Genomic DNA, 12,678 nt, shown 5'->3' on the forward strand with positions numbered 1-12,678 from the left:
TGGGTCACACTCAGCCCCGCAGAGGAGAATGGGCCTGGGTCACACTGCCCATGGGAACCGGGCTGGGCCGCCCTCACCGCAGCCTCCATCCCCGCCACCCCACTGCAGCCAGATCCTTCTTTTCACAGCCTCGTCTCTTACTCCACTTTTTCCGATCTTCCGTGGGTCAAGCCCTACAAGGTTCCCAGTCTCTGCCTCAGTTATCCTGAGAGCATCTCTGGGACCAAGACAGCAGGACAAGGGGGCCAGGAGACCTCTGTCCACACAGACCCAGACAGCTGGGCACCCGGAGGTCCCGTGAGCACTGTGGACACAGTGACACAGAGGTCACTCGGCGCAAAGGGACAGACTTGAGACGGGGTGGACGCTGGGGAACCTGATCTGGATCCACCTTCGGCCAAGTTTCATGCTTCCTTTATCTCTGAAGTCAGTCTCCCTAGCGCTGGCCACCGCCCACTCTGACTGTATCAGGTCTTCAGGGAGGGGTCCAGCTGATACATCCTGGCACCTGCTCTTTCCTCGATACTCAAGGCTCTCCCACTCCAGATCAGCAGGCAAAGATGAACAGCTGTGTTCATGAGCTTCTCAAGACTTAATTTCATTTCTGCATGAAGCTAATAAACCAATTTGTGAAACATCAGCGGAACTGGCTCTGCACTTCGCCCCTGAGATGGAAGGGGAGTCTTTTACCTGGTGAAATCCGAATTCCTTTATACGACTGACAGAATCTGCCAACATTTGGTGAATATTTCTTGAGGAGCTGGAGGACAGCTAAAAATCAAACGAAACACATTTTTATGCCATTTAGAGCTGCAATGCCATCTCAGAAGATCATCTGCCAATGCTCCCCTTGTGCCAATGTTCCCAAACACTGTGCCCACCCCCACCGCCGGACCCATGCATTTCCCAGCAACAGGTGACTCCATGAAACCACAGGAAACCCCGGCATCTGCACTCAGTAGGGTCAGCGGTGAGTTACTGCTCAGAAGCTGAGGGCTGGTGGTTTGCTCGTGTCTTCCTCCCGGCTGGCCCCAGGACCCCTGGGATGACTGTAATAAGACATCAACACTACTCCTTAATCTCAGTTCTTTCTCTGTCCCTGATCAGCCTCCCCCGGTGTTTTAGGTCAGACCAGAGAAACACCTTAGTTGGGACGCCTCTCTCCCTGCCCCCTCTCCCTGGCGCCCACCGCCGCCCAGGGTCCCCCGTGCCACCACGCCCCAGCTCAGAATCTGGGCTTCTGCCACCGTACGCAGGTTTCCCAGGAGCCGGCTCCTGCCCGTGAGGTTCCCAGTTCCGCTGTGGGGATTCCGGGGCCACCCCTGTGGGCCCCACATCACCACCCCTAGGCTCTGTGGCTGAGTTGGCATAGCACCCCAGGCGCCTCCTAAGACCAGGTTAGTCACACCGGCCCCGTTGCCTGCAGAGTCTAGGCCGTGGCCAGCCTGAAGCCACGTAACCTGTGTGGCTGAGACAGTCACTCTCAACCCACGGGACCACCACTTCTGAGCCTTATACCTGAGGACTCCTTCCTGGGTCCTGGCATAGGTCAGAAATTGCCTGCAAACATTTCAGCTGGAGGTCAGCATTGGTGCTAAGACTCAGCGCAGAGCACGGGGGGACTTAGGGTCACTTCTATGTCATAAAGCAAACCTGCAGGACCACCTCAATCCCGCCCCTTCCCCACCACAGCTGGCACCTGGCTACCTGCAACACTGCACTTCCCAGCTGCCCGAGCCATTCGGTACCCATGTGAATAATTATCTCCAAAATAACGCGGGTGATAGCTGGCATCGGCCACCTCTATGTGCGTGCATGTGTGCTAAATCGCTTTAGTTGTGAGGGACTCTTTGCGACCCCATGGACTGTAGCCCGCCAGCCTCCTCTGTCCATGGGATTTTCCAGGCAAGAATACTGGGGTGGGTTGCCATTTCCTACTCCAGGGATCTTCCCAACCCAAGGATCAAACCCGCGTCTCTTACATTTGCTGCACTGGCAGTGGGTTCTTTACCAGTCGCCACCTGGGAAGCCCCTTATGGGAAGCCCCTTATGCCTATTACTTGGCAAATGAATGAATCCTATAGGTTTCACAGTCGCTACCTGCCACATTCTCTTTTTCTCTTATTTTGATATTATGTTAACAAAAGGATACAGCTCCCTGCACCTAGAGCACAACAGGACAATAACCAGTTCCTCTCCTGATGACCAGATGAGAAGGCGCCCAGCGGGCTTTGGGGAAGTCGGTCTGTTCAGAAGCCTGAGACAGCTTTGAAGGGCTCAGGCTTGTGGTCTTTGAATGCATTTCTGCTAAAGGGAGTGTGAACCTTAAAAACAGGTTCATTCTCCCTTCTCTCAGTGATATGAGATCTGTGGGGCATCATTTTGCAAAAAAGGATCAGTTTCCTCTACGCTGAAAAAGAGGCGGCAGCTAACCACGCTCCCTTGATACCTTCACAGCTGCCATGGACAGTCCCACAGCCCCGACCCTCCACTCGTGGCTTTCGGAGGGACTCAGGCCTTTGTCACCTGCAGAGCTTTGGACCAGGGTTTCATCGGCAGCACCTCCACCACGATCAGCTCCTCAACAAGCCTGCAGTTGTTTCCTAAATAAGCATCAGGCTAACTCCCAGGTGGCTGAGCTGGTAAAGAATCTGCCTGCAGTGCAGGAGACCCCAGTTTGATTCCTGGGTCAGGAAGATCCCCTGGAGGAGGGCATGGCTACCTACTCCAGTATTCTTGCCTGGAGAATCCCATGGACAGAGGAGTCTGGTGGGCTACAGTCCACGGGGTCACAAAGAGTCAGACACGACTGAGCGCCTTTCACTTCACTTCACTCCACACGTCTGACACTGCTCTTTACAGGGTGTGCTCTACATTGTCAAGCACTTCCCCCCAGCACCTGCCAACGACTGTCGTCTGCTTGGACACAGCACCTTCAACACCCTGCAGGAGTTATTCTCTGTCCCTTGGAAGTGTTCCTTCAACGGCGCTGACTGCCTCACGTACACGCACAACAGTGTGTTCTCACCACTTGCTTTTGAAAAAAATCTCCATCTGAATTTCGTCTGCAATCATTGTGTTCCCCTTCTCACTAGCAACATGCTCACGGCTTCTGCACTTGTCAGATATTACAGCATTATCAGTATTCTTAAAATAACTCAAATCTAAGCATAGAGGCAGGAACCAGTTTCCAGGACTTGGTGCTGGACCTCTGGTGACCGTCAGCGCCACCTACTGGTGCCGCTCAGAACTGACAGTTCTTTCCTTGTCTGAAGGGTTAGGTTTTTCCGCTCACAAGTTGGTTCTTGAGTAGACAAGATTTAGCATAAATAATTGATTAATGTAACAACCACCCCAGCGATCGGTATTTCTGTTTAAATCCTTCCAAGTGTATAGAACATACTGTAAACTCTAAAACTGTCCACACGTGCTAAGCACCACGTTTATAAAAATTCTCATTGTAAAGGTGAGCCAAGATTTGCTCTTATTCCAAAGAGTTAAAATAATGTAAAGAAGCTACTCCAGTCCTGTGTAGAGCGCGTTCATTCAGATACACGTCCACGCTTCCAGATCCACGAAACATATCATGTACAACGGAATAGACTGGAGGGAGTGTGAGGCAGGAGATCTCCTTTCCCGAAAAACAGCCAGATCCAGGGCTCAAAAGCAACGATTCACGGCGCCGGTAGCAGAGGCAGGCAAGCTGAGGATGGCACATTGAGCACCCCCAACCTGAGGATGAAGATGCGTCCCGGAGAGAACGAAGCTTCTCCGAAGGTTCCACGCGATGCTGTGTTCCAGGGAACAGACTGTTGTTATTCCAATTTGTGGGGCTTCTCAGGTGGTGCTAGTGATAAAGAACCTGCCTACCAATGCAGTTGATGTCAGAGACCTGGGTTTGACTCCCGGGTTGGGAAGATCCCCTGGAGGAGGGCATGGCAACCCACTCCAGCATTCTTGCCTGGAGAATCCCATGGACAGCGGAGCCTGGAAGGCTGCAGTCCATGGGATCACAGAGAGTCAGACATGACTGAAGCAACTTAACACGCATGCACACACACATTCCAATTTGTAACACAAGAAAGGCTGGGAAACCACCTACTTCCCAACATAGATTTTGCTTACAAAGAACTTTCAAACCGATGCATCCTTTGACCTTCTTAACACATTAAGGGTGTCAAAGCAAGTGTCATCCCTTTACCACAGAGGTAAGGCCACCTGATCACAGATAGGAAAGCAGGGACTGACACCCACGTCCTCTCAGCCTGCTTCTTCCGTGGGGCATCCCAGAGAACACCTGTCTGCTCTCACACACAGAAGCCTGGACTGTCCCTTCCCATCCTCATCGTCGCAGAGACTTCCGCAGCTGCTGAAACTCTACCGGCAGAATGAAAGCAATTGTGTCTGCTTCTTATTTGCTTTATTTAAAACCAAAAACTGTCACGCAGTATTTATGCAAAAATTCCAGAAAATAAGGAGAAAGCTTGAAAGCCAACGACCTCAGGAGACAGCTGACTTTCTGCAGACACCAAGTCAGAATGATCCGCTCCAATCAGTGCGGACCAAGACCTGGGAGCAGAGCCCCTCCACACTGACCAACAGGCTTTATAAATACATATAAATTACGTTAAAATCGGAAGTATGGCCACTCAAATCCACATAAGCAATGCGGTAACAAAAGACTCTGTCAGCAACATCACTATTACACGGTCACAAACTGTATCTCCTCCAGAGACTGTATGTCACACAAAGATTATTCTAATTATATTCCCTTTTTAAACTGGTTTGAAAAGTGGTTCCTTCCGGCTTCTAACCAAATATTTACTCTGTTTGAAAGTAGGATTATGCAATCAAACAAATGTCAAGAGACTTTTGTTCCCAATAAACCGAAAAGCTCTAAAAGACAGAACATTTTCAGCACTGGCTTTTTTATGGTGAAGAAGGAAATGACGAATCTAGGAGTTAAAATCAAGAGTTTACGTTTGAAAACAAACCGCTGGGTTAAGTATTTGCTCCTGTCCGTACACCTCTTAAATCCACAGTGTTCCTTCATAGACTGATGGTCGGCATAATAACCTCTGTGAGGGCAAAGACCACGTCGGCTTAACTGACTCACATCTGGAGCCTCAGCAAAAAGAACAGTGGCTGGCACTTAGTAGGGCCTCAATAAATACCTGGTGAATGAGTGAACACACTATAAACCCACCAGCACTTGCTCAATCATGAGAGGACACTCCGTCTAGTTTCTTTTTAACTTTACTTGCTTGGGGCTGTGCTGGGTCTCTGTTCCCGAGGGCCGGCTTTCTCTAGTTGCAGCAAGCAGGGGCCACTCTCGAGCTGTGGTGTGTGGCCTTCTCATTGCAGTGACTTCTCTCGGGCTTCCCTCATAACTCAGTTGGTAAAGAATCTGCCTGCAGTGCAGGAGACTAGGGTTCGATCCCTGGGTCAGGAAGATCCCCTGGAGAAGGACACGGCAACCCACTCCAATTCTCTTGCCTGGAGAATCCCACGGACAGACAGCACGTGGACTCTTCCCAGACCAGGGATCGAACCCCTGGTCCCCTGCATTGGCAGGCAGATTCTTAACCAATGGACCACCAGTGAAGTCCCAGGCTAGTTTTAATACTAATAAGAGAGCCTGAATTCAAATCCTCCCCCCCAAAATTGATAGCTTGTCTCCCCACTTTGCTAACCAGGTCACTGGAATAATCAGATTCCTATTTCTATGCCCAGCCATTTTAAGTAAAAAGAGAATTTCCCAGTGATGACTCTAACAGAAAGCTTTTGAGCACACTGGGGTTTAACTTCTTTTTTTTTTTCTTTCTAAAACAGAGAGAAAGGCAGAATAATAAAACTGCGCTTCGACAAAGTGCAAAGGATAATAATACAGAGAAAGGGGAGGTACATTCACAATGCCAACTAGACCGACAAGAGGAAAAAGGGACAGTCAGTGTTACTGCTGAAAATACGGTGTGGTCCCCGTGGGGAGATTTCACTGAGACGTGAATTAGGACAACGGAGACCCTAGAGATCTTTTCCCCATTCCGCTAACCTTGTTTCTAGCAAAATGTATGCATGGAGACTCCTGGAGAGCCTGATCTGAAAATACAGTGTTTTGATGTGTAATTTTATGGCACCTCTTTAAATAATGCATCGTCTTGGCGCGCTAAGTCGCTTCAGTCATGTCCAACTCTGTGTGATTCTACGGACTGTGGCTAGCCAGGCTCCTCTGTCCGTGGGGATTTTCCAGGCGAGAATACTGGAGTGGGTTGTCAGGCCTTCCTCCAGAGGATCTTTCCCGACCCGGGGACTGAACCCGAGTCTCTTAACGTCTCCTGCACTGGCAGGCGGATTCTCTACCACAAGCACCACTTGGGAAGCCTGTCGTCTCTAGTGTCTGAGTTTATTTTGAGCAGAGCTCAGCCTGGAACGGTCATGCCGCATGAAGGGCTGCCCACCAGCATCACACCTCACCTGCGACTCCTCCAAGCAACATGCAGACAGCAGGACCGGAAAGTAACATACTCGGAAACACAATTATCAGAGCTAGTCCGGGTTGTTAGGGCAACGTGCTTCAGATATGAAAGCATCTCAGAGGCCTCTCTTACATTTAAATATATTACCATGAATATTTGTGTATTTACTATATATAATGGCAACCCACTCCAGTACGCTTGCCTGGAAAATCCCATGGATGGGGGAGCCTGGTGGGCTGCCGTCTTTGGGGTCACACAGAGTCCGACATGACTGAAGCGACATAGCAGCAGCATATATAACAGAAACATAACATACATAAGGATAGTAATAAAGAATTGTTAAGAGAGTAGTCAGAGCCTTCAAACGTGGTTCATTTGGGAAGTCTTGACATAAAATAAAATAGGAACCCACCAATAAACAATAATAGAGACTTGGGGCTTTCCTGGTGGCTCAGTGGTAAAGAATCTGCCTGCCAACGCAGGAGACACGGGTTTGATCCCTGATCCAGGCAGATCCCACATGCCCCGGAGCAACTAAGTCCATGAGCCATAATTATTGGGCTTGTGCTTAGAGCCTGGGAGCCACAACTCCTGAGCTCAAGCAGAGAAAAGCTCGAGCAGTGATCAAGACCCAGCACAGCCAAAAATAACCAAGTAAAATGATTTTTAAAAAATAATAATAACAGACAGTAGCAGTTCTGTCATATACTTTACGAAACACCTCTCTATGTTATTTCATCTGATTCTCACATCCAACCCAGTGATTTGTAGCTACTTTACCTTCATTTTTCAGAACAGGAAACTGAGCCCCAGAGAAGTCCTCTGACTCGGGGTCTGTATCTTTCTCCCCAACACACGCTCTCCCAGTGAGGCGGATAGATGAATCGATGCTGGCATCACCGGCACAGCCCAGCGTGAAGTTGTGTCAACAGTTTCATAACGTACAACTCTCAACACCTGAACTGTTCTTCTCTTTTGTGACTCACTTTATATTACGTTCTTTATATAACATACTTCTTTTAAAACTCCAACAGCTTAAATGGCTTTTGAGGCTTCCCTGTGGCTCAGATGGTAAAGAATCTGCGTGCAGAGCAAGAGATCTCGGTTCGATCCCTGGGTCAGGAAGATCCTTTGGAGAAGGGAATGGCAACCAACTCCAGTATTCTTGCCTGGAAAATCCCAAGGATAAGGAGCTTGGCAGGCTACAGTCCATGGGTCGCAAAGAGTTGGACTTGACTTGGTAACTAACGTTTTCACTTTTTACTTTCAAAGGCTTAGGATTCTGTGAGTCTAGCTTATACAAAATTTTATTCTACAAACTACCATGAAATTCTATTACAGTTACACAAAGTCAGCTTGGGAAACTGTGTAACTCTGATTATGGCTCCACTCTTGAGTTAATAAAATGTTCCCAGTTAATTCCTCAACTGTTTTTACTCGGAATACTCAATACTTTCTCACAAAAAAATAATACTGAAATGCTTCCTTCATGTAGACTAGGAGGGAACAGACACCAAGGGACATGGTTAGTGGTTTGGAATTTTATCTCCCTTTTTTGTTCACATCCAACTCAACCCTCAAAATTCCAAGTGCATTTCAGGAGTACACTTCCCCTCCTGTTTGCAGTGGTTTCCTCATTATTAGTCCCTCTCGGGGACTGGGAACACATCTGTCTGCAGACAAGAGCCAGCTGCCCCGCGAGGGCTCCACCAAGCCCTGGCATCTACCCCTCGGTGGAGGTGGGCTCTCCACCTACATACTACCTGCCAAGGTTAAGCCACAGAGGGAGCTATGCTAATACTACTTTTCACTCTTCTTTTATAATTTTATTTGTTTTTGGCTCTGCTGGGTCTTCGTGGCTGCACAAGCTTTTCTCTACTGGCGGCGAGTGGGGGCTACTCTCCAGGAGCAGTGAGTGGGCCTCTCACCGTGGCGGCTTCTCATTTCAGAGTCCAGGCTCCAGGGCGCACGGGATTCAGCAGCCGTGGCCCCCGGGCGCCAGGGCACCGGCTCAGCAGGTGTGGTGCGTGGGCTCAGTTGTTCCTCCTCATGTGGTATCTTCCCAGATCAGGGATTGAACCCATGTCTCCTGCTTGGCAGGGGGACTCTTTCCCACAGGGCTGGGGAAGCCCTACTTTTCACTCTCAATAGAAAGCTTGTGCCACAGAGAACACCAAACTTTGAGTGCCAGACAGCAGCACCTCGAGATGGATAAGAGTCCAAAAGTAAAAACTAAGCATTTTCTTTTCCATCCTGTCCAAGTGGTCTGATCGCAACATCTTGTTTCTGAGTCTCTCCTGTACGAAGACAAGCAACTGAAATCCAGCTTCAGAGAATTACTGGTGATCGAGTAGGCAGCAAGCTTAACAACGTTGCTCTGGGAGGGAGGTAAGGAAGAAGGGAAACCTGAGAGGAAGCCTTTCTCCACGTCTGTACATCATCTTACAGGTACTGCTTCACTGCTCTCTACGGAAGGGAACATCACCTACAAGCCAGAGTAACGCCTCAAAACACAAGTGGACGCCACGCCTTTCAAGGCCAACTTTACAATCAAAGCGCACGTTTTAGCGGCATGTTTTTCTCACCGGTTGCTTTAGCGAAATGACAGGTGCAAAAGCAGATACCAGAGCCTTGGGCAGTGTGGGAGGTGTGTGTGCGTGTGTGTGTGTGTTTGTTGGTGGGCGCGTGCACACTAGGAGTGGAAAGGCAAGTGGTCTCATCTCCAGCTCCATGTGGTTATAGACGATACAACATATGACAGGGAAGAGTCCTGCTCAAGGATTTTTAATATGCTAGCTTCAAGGTCGTTTTCTCTTTTTTTGGAATGCTTTGATTTCCAGATGTTTGTGTTTTAATTTTTTAAAAATCTCCTGTTTTGCAATACTGTCCACTTTGAAGGCCATTTCTGTAAAAACAAGTAATTCTCTGGAAATAAAATCTAAAAGTGAGCAGATAGTTTTATTCAAGGTCCTCTTTGGGACAAGGACAGTCAGTCTACTGATGGAGAGTCAGTGCCCAGCCTACAAATCACCCAACACAGACACACACAAGGGCTTATCTCTGAATCAGCACCCCAGCCACCCCTCTCCCGACCACATTCAGACCTGTCCTGCTCCCTCCCATATTCTCCTGCAGGAAGGGGTACACACTGACTGCTTCGGGGGGATGGGAGGCTGTCAACACGGGGGGGTCCCTAAGGGTCTCTTGGCTCAGCAGAGGGGTGCTCCTGGTTCTTCCTAAACTCCCCCGGGGAGGGTGCCTGTTCACACGGCGCTTCTCCTGCCATTTCTCGGGCTCCGATTAAGTTCCCATCAGACTTGTCTCTGCCTGAGAATGGCCTCTGCTTCCCAACCTGCCTGTCTCAGAACCTGGCTGGGTGACAGCTCAGTTCTGCTATTTATCATCACCTCCTGCTCAGCGACAGACTCTGAGCAACGCTGGAGCGTTTGCTGTCCTCCACTGAGAACCACAACAGTCTCACTAAATGTTAAGCAGACCGTCAGTTCTGAGTCTCCCAAGTGCTGTCACCACTGCCAAGAGCAAGGGCAGGGCAGGTATTCTGCAGAAGGCAACAGCTTTCGGAATAGATGCCACGCGGTCAGCCCTGATCTAGGCATCTTTTCTGCCTCCTCCTCAACTGCGCAACCACACAGCCTCTGGCTGCCTCCACCCTCTCCTCTGAAAAATGACAAGGACCACGGCCGTGCTCGTCGTGAGAGCATCTTACAACGGCTTCAGGGGACAATTCTTGCTGCTTCCATGACATAAGACTAGGAAAGCGTCTGCATATATGTTTTCCAGCTTCCTTTGTAAAGGAACAATATTGCTAATTTAATCCCTATTTTACGGCGGGAACTGATTCCGCTAGAGTAACAGAGCTGCTTCAAAGGGGGGAACCCCCATTTCCAGACCAGCAGTCTATTGTGTCAGCGCTACAGTTTCAAGAAATCCGGTACTTAATAATCAGCCAGTCTTACTTTTGGCCATCCATTTATTAAAATGAAAATTTTAAGTTTACATAAATATATTCTTAAAAACATTTTTAAAAAGATTATCTTGAGTGATGGAGATACTGGACCCCAAGTCTTCTAAATCCTGAAGCAGGGATGAAACAACTCTTCTCAAGTCCCCCAGATATGCTCCTTGCTTCCCTGGTGGTTCCGTTGGTAAAGGATCTCCTTGCAGTGTAGGAGACCCAGGCTCAATTTCTGGGTGGGGAATATCCCCTGGAGAAGGAAGTGGCAACCCACTCCAGTACTCTTGCTGGGAGAATCCCATGGACTATAGCCTGCCAGGCTCCTCTGTCCACGGGGTCCCAAGAGTCGGACACGACTTAGCGACTAAACCACCACCACCAAATATAAGGGTGAAGCAGAAAGTCTCCACCCTCAGAGCTGAGGCAAACCTTTCATTGTTCTAGAAGACACCTCCTTGGATAAAGCCATCTGCAGATGAAGATATAAAATAAAGCATTGTTCCACTGGTACAGAACGGTCCAATTGCAGACCTAAAGATTGGGCTGTTCACTGCTCTGGTTCCATGAAAGGAAGGATACAGGTCTCTACATTTTTTATATGTAAGGAGATTAACTAGGCCCAGGTAGGCCAAGAGATAAGAGTTGGAGTTTGGAGGTGGAGGGCTGTGGGGAAAAGCTCAGGATACGACAGCCAGCTAACTAGGGAGGACATAATTTGTACTTTATTTCCAGACAGGAGGCCGGGTTAACCTCACCCTGTACTGCTGGGTCTGGACCTCACACCCCTGCCCCATTCTCACTCAGATGTGAACGTCCAGTCCCGGTGACATGATTTACTCAGTGAAACTGCACAGAAACCCTCTTTAACAGCTGCAGAGACCTGAGAAGATAGTCACATTCAGGCCACACAGGCAGGAGAGTTGATTAGAATCATGAGTATTTAAAGCTAGAAGGAAACTCGCAAAGATTCCTCTCTGTAACCAGAGCATCTGCGGACAGGGCACAAGGATGAAGGGGCCCTGGCTGCGGGGAGGAGAGCTGTGATCCATTAGTGATGTCTGTGCGGACCGGGCACAAAAGAGGGAGGGACCCTGGCTGCGGGGAGGAGAGCTGCGATCCATTAGTGATGTCTGTGCAGACAGGACGCAAAAGAGGAAGGAGCCCTGGCTGTGAGAGCTGCGATCCATTAGTGATGTCTGTGCGGACAGGGCACAGAAAAGGGGCCCTGGCTGCGGGGAGGAGAGCTGCGATCCATTAATGATGTCTGTGCAGACAGGGCACAAAAGAGGAAGGGGCCCTGGGTGCGAGGAGAGCTGCGATGCATTAGTGATGTCTGTGCGGACAGGGCACAAAAGAGGAAGGGGCCCTGGCTGCGGGGAGGAGCGCTGCGATCCATTAGTGATGTCTGTGCAGGTGCAGGCGTAGGAGCGGTCTTGTGCTCCGTGGCGACAGACCATTTAAACGCCTCGCAATTGGATCTGCATATTTTTCCCTCAGCGTGTGCCCAGACAGTCACTCATGTCCAACTCTTTGCCACCCCATGGACTGTAGCCCCCCAGGCTCCTCTGTCCATGGGATTCTCTGGGCAAGAATACCGGGGTGGGGTGCCAGCTCCTCCTCCAGGGGATCCCTCAGAGGGTAAGCATTTCAAAAATATCTCTTGTTCTAATCCATTCTTGTGCATTTAAAAATTTTTTTCAGGGTCTTAATTTTTAAATTTGCTTGTAATCTTTAAATGTGTAAATTTGTAGCAATGAGGTAATTTTATAAAAGGGGAATTTGTTATGGGTGAACTTGATTTAATAAAAATCAAACGTAAACATTTGTATTTACACCCAAAATATCCGAAGTAGACTAGTCAGTCATTATAAAATGTACTATGTAATGCTATTAAGTAACTGGTCAATACAATGTATATTAGTTTATATAGATAAATGGGTGAATAGGTAGGGAGGCAGGTGAGATGGATGGGTAAATGGATTGATAGCTTTTGGATGATTAACACATGCTCATATAGTTTTAAAAAATCATTGCTAACAAAGATAAATACTACATGTCTGACTCTTTGTGACCCCGTGGACTGTAGCCTAACCAGGCTCCTCCATCCATGGAATTTACCAGGCAAGAACACTGGATTGGGTTGACATTTCCTTCTCCAGGGGATCCTCCCGACCCAGGGATCGAACCCGGGTCTCCCACATTGCAAGCAGACACTTTACCATCTGA

General features: G+C 48.9%; 1 protein-coding gene across 4 annotated transcripts in view; it reads right to left on the reverse strand.

The window, feature by feature from the left end:
* Positions 1–12,678, reverse strand: part of SH2D4A (SH2 domain containing 4A) — a 64,451-nt gene that overhangs the window by 27,788 nt on the left and 23,985 nt on the right. For 3 of the 4 annotated variants that reach the window (XM_040243283.1, XM_040243282.1, XM_040243281.1), the window contains one exon: positions 691–771. The exons of the other annotated variant lie outside the window; for it this stretch is intronic. In XM_040243283.1, the coding sequence (XP_040099217.1) occupies positions 691–771 (81 nt within the window). The remainder of the gene's footprint in view (positions 1–690; positions 772–12,678) is intronic. 4 annotated transcript variants of the gene reach the window in all.

Source organism: Oryx dammah, unplaced genomic scaffold (genome assembly GCF_014754425.2).
Source record: "Oryx dammah isolate SB20612 unplaced genomic scaffold, SCBI_Odam_1.1 HiC_scaffold_7, whole genome shotgun sequence".
Taxonomy (NCBI): domain Eukaryota; kingdom Metazoa; phylum Chordata; class Mammalia; order Artiodactyla; family Bovidae; genus Oryx; species Oryx dammah.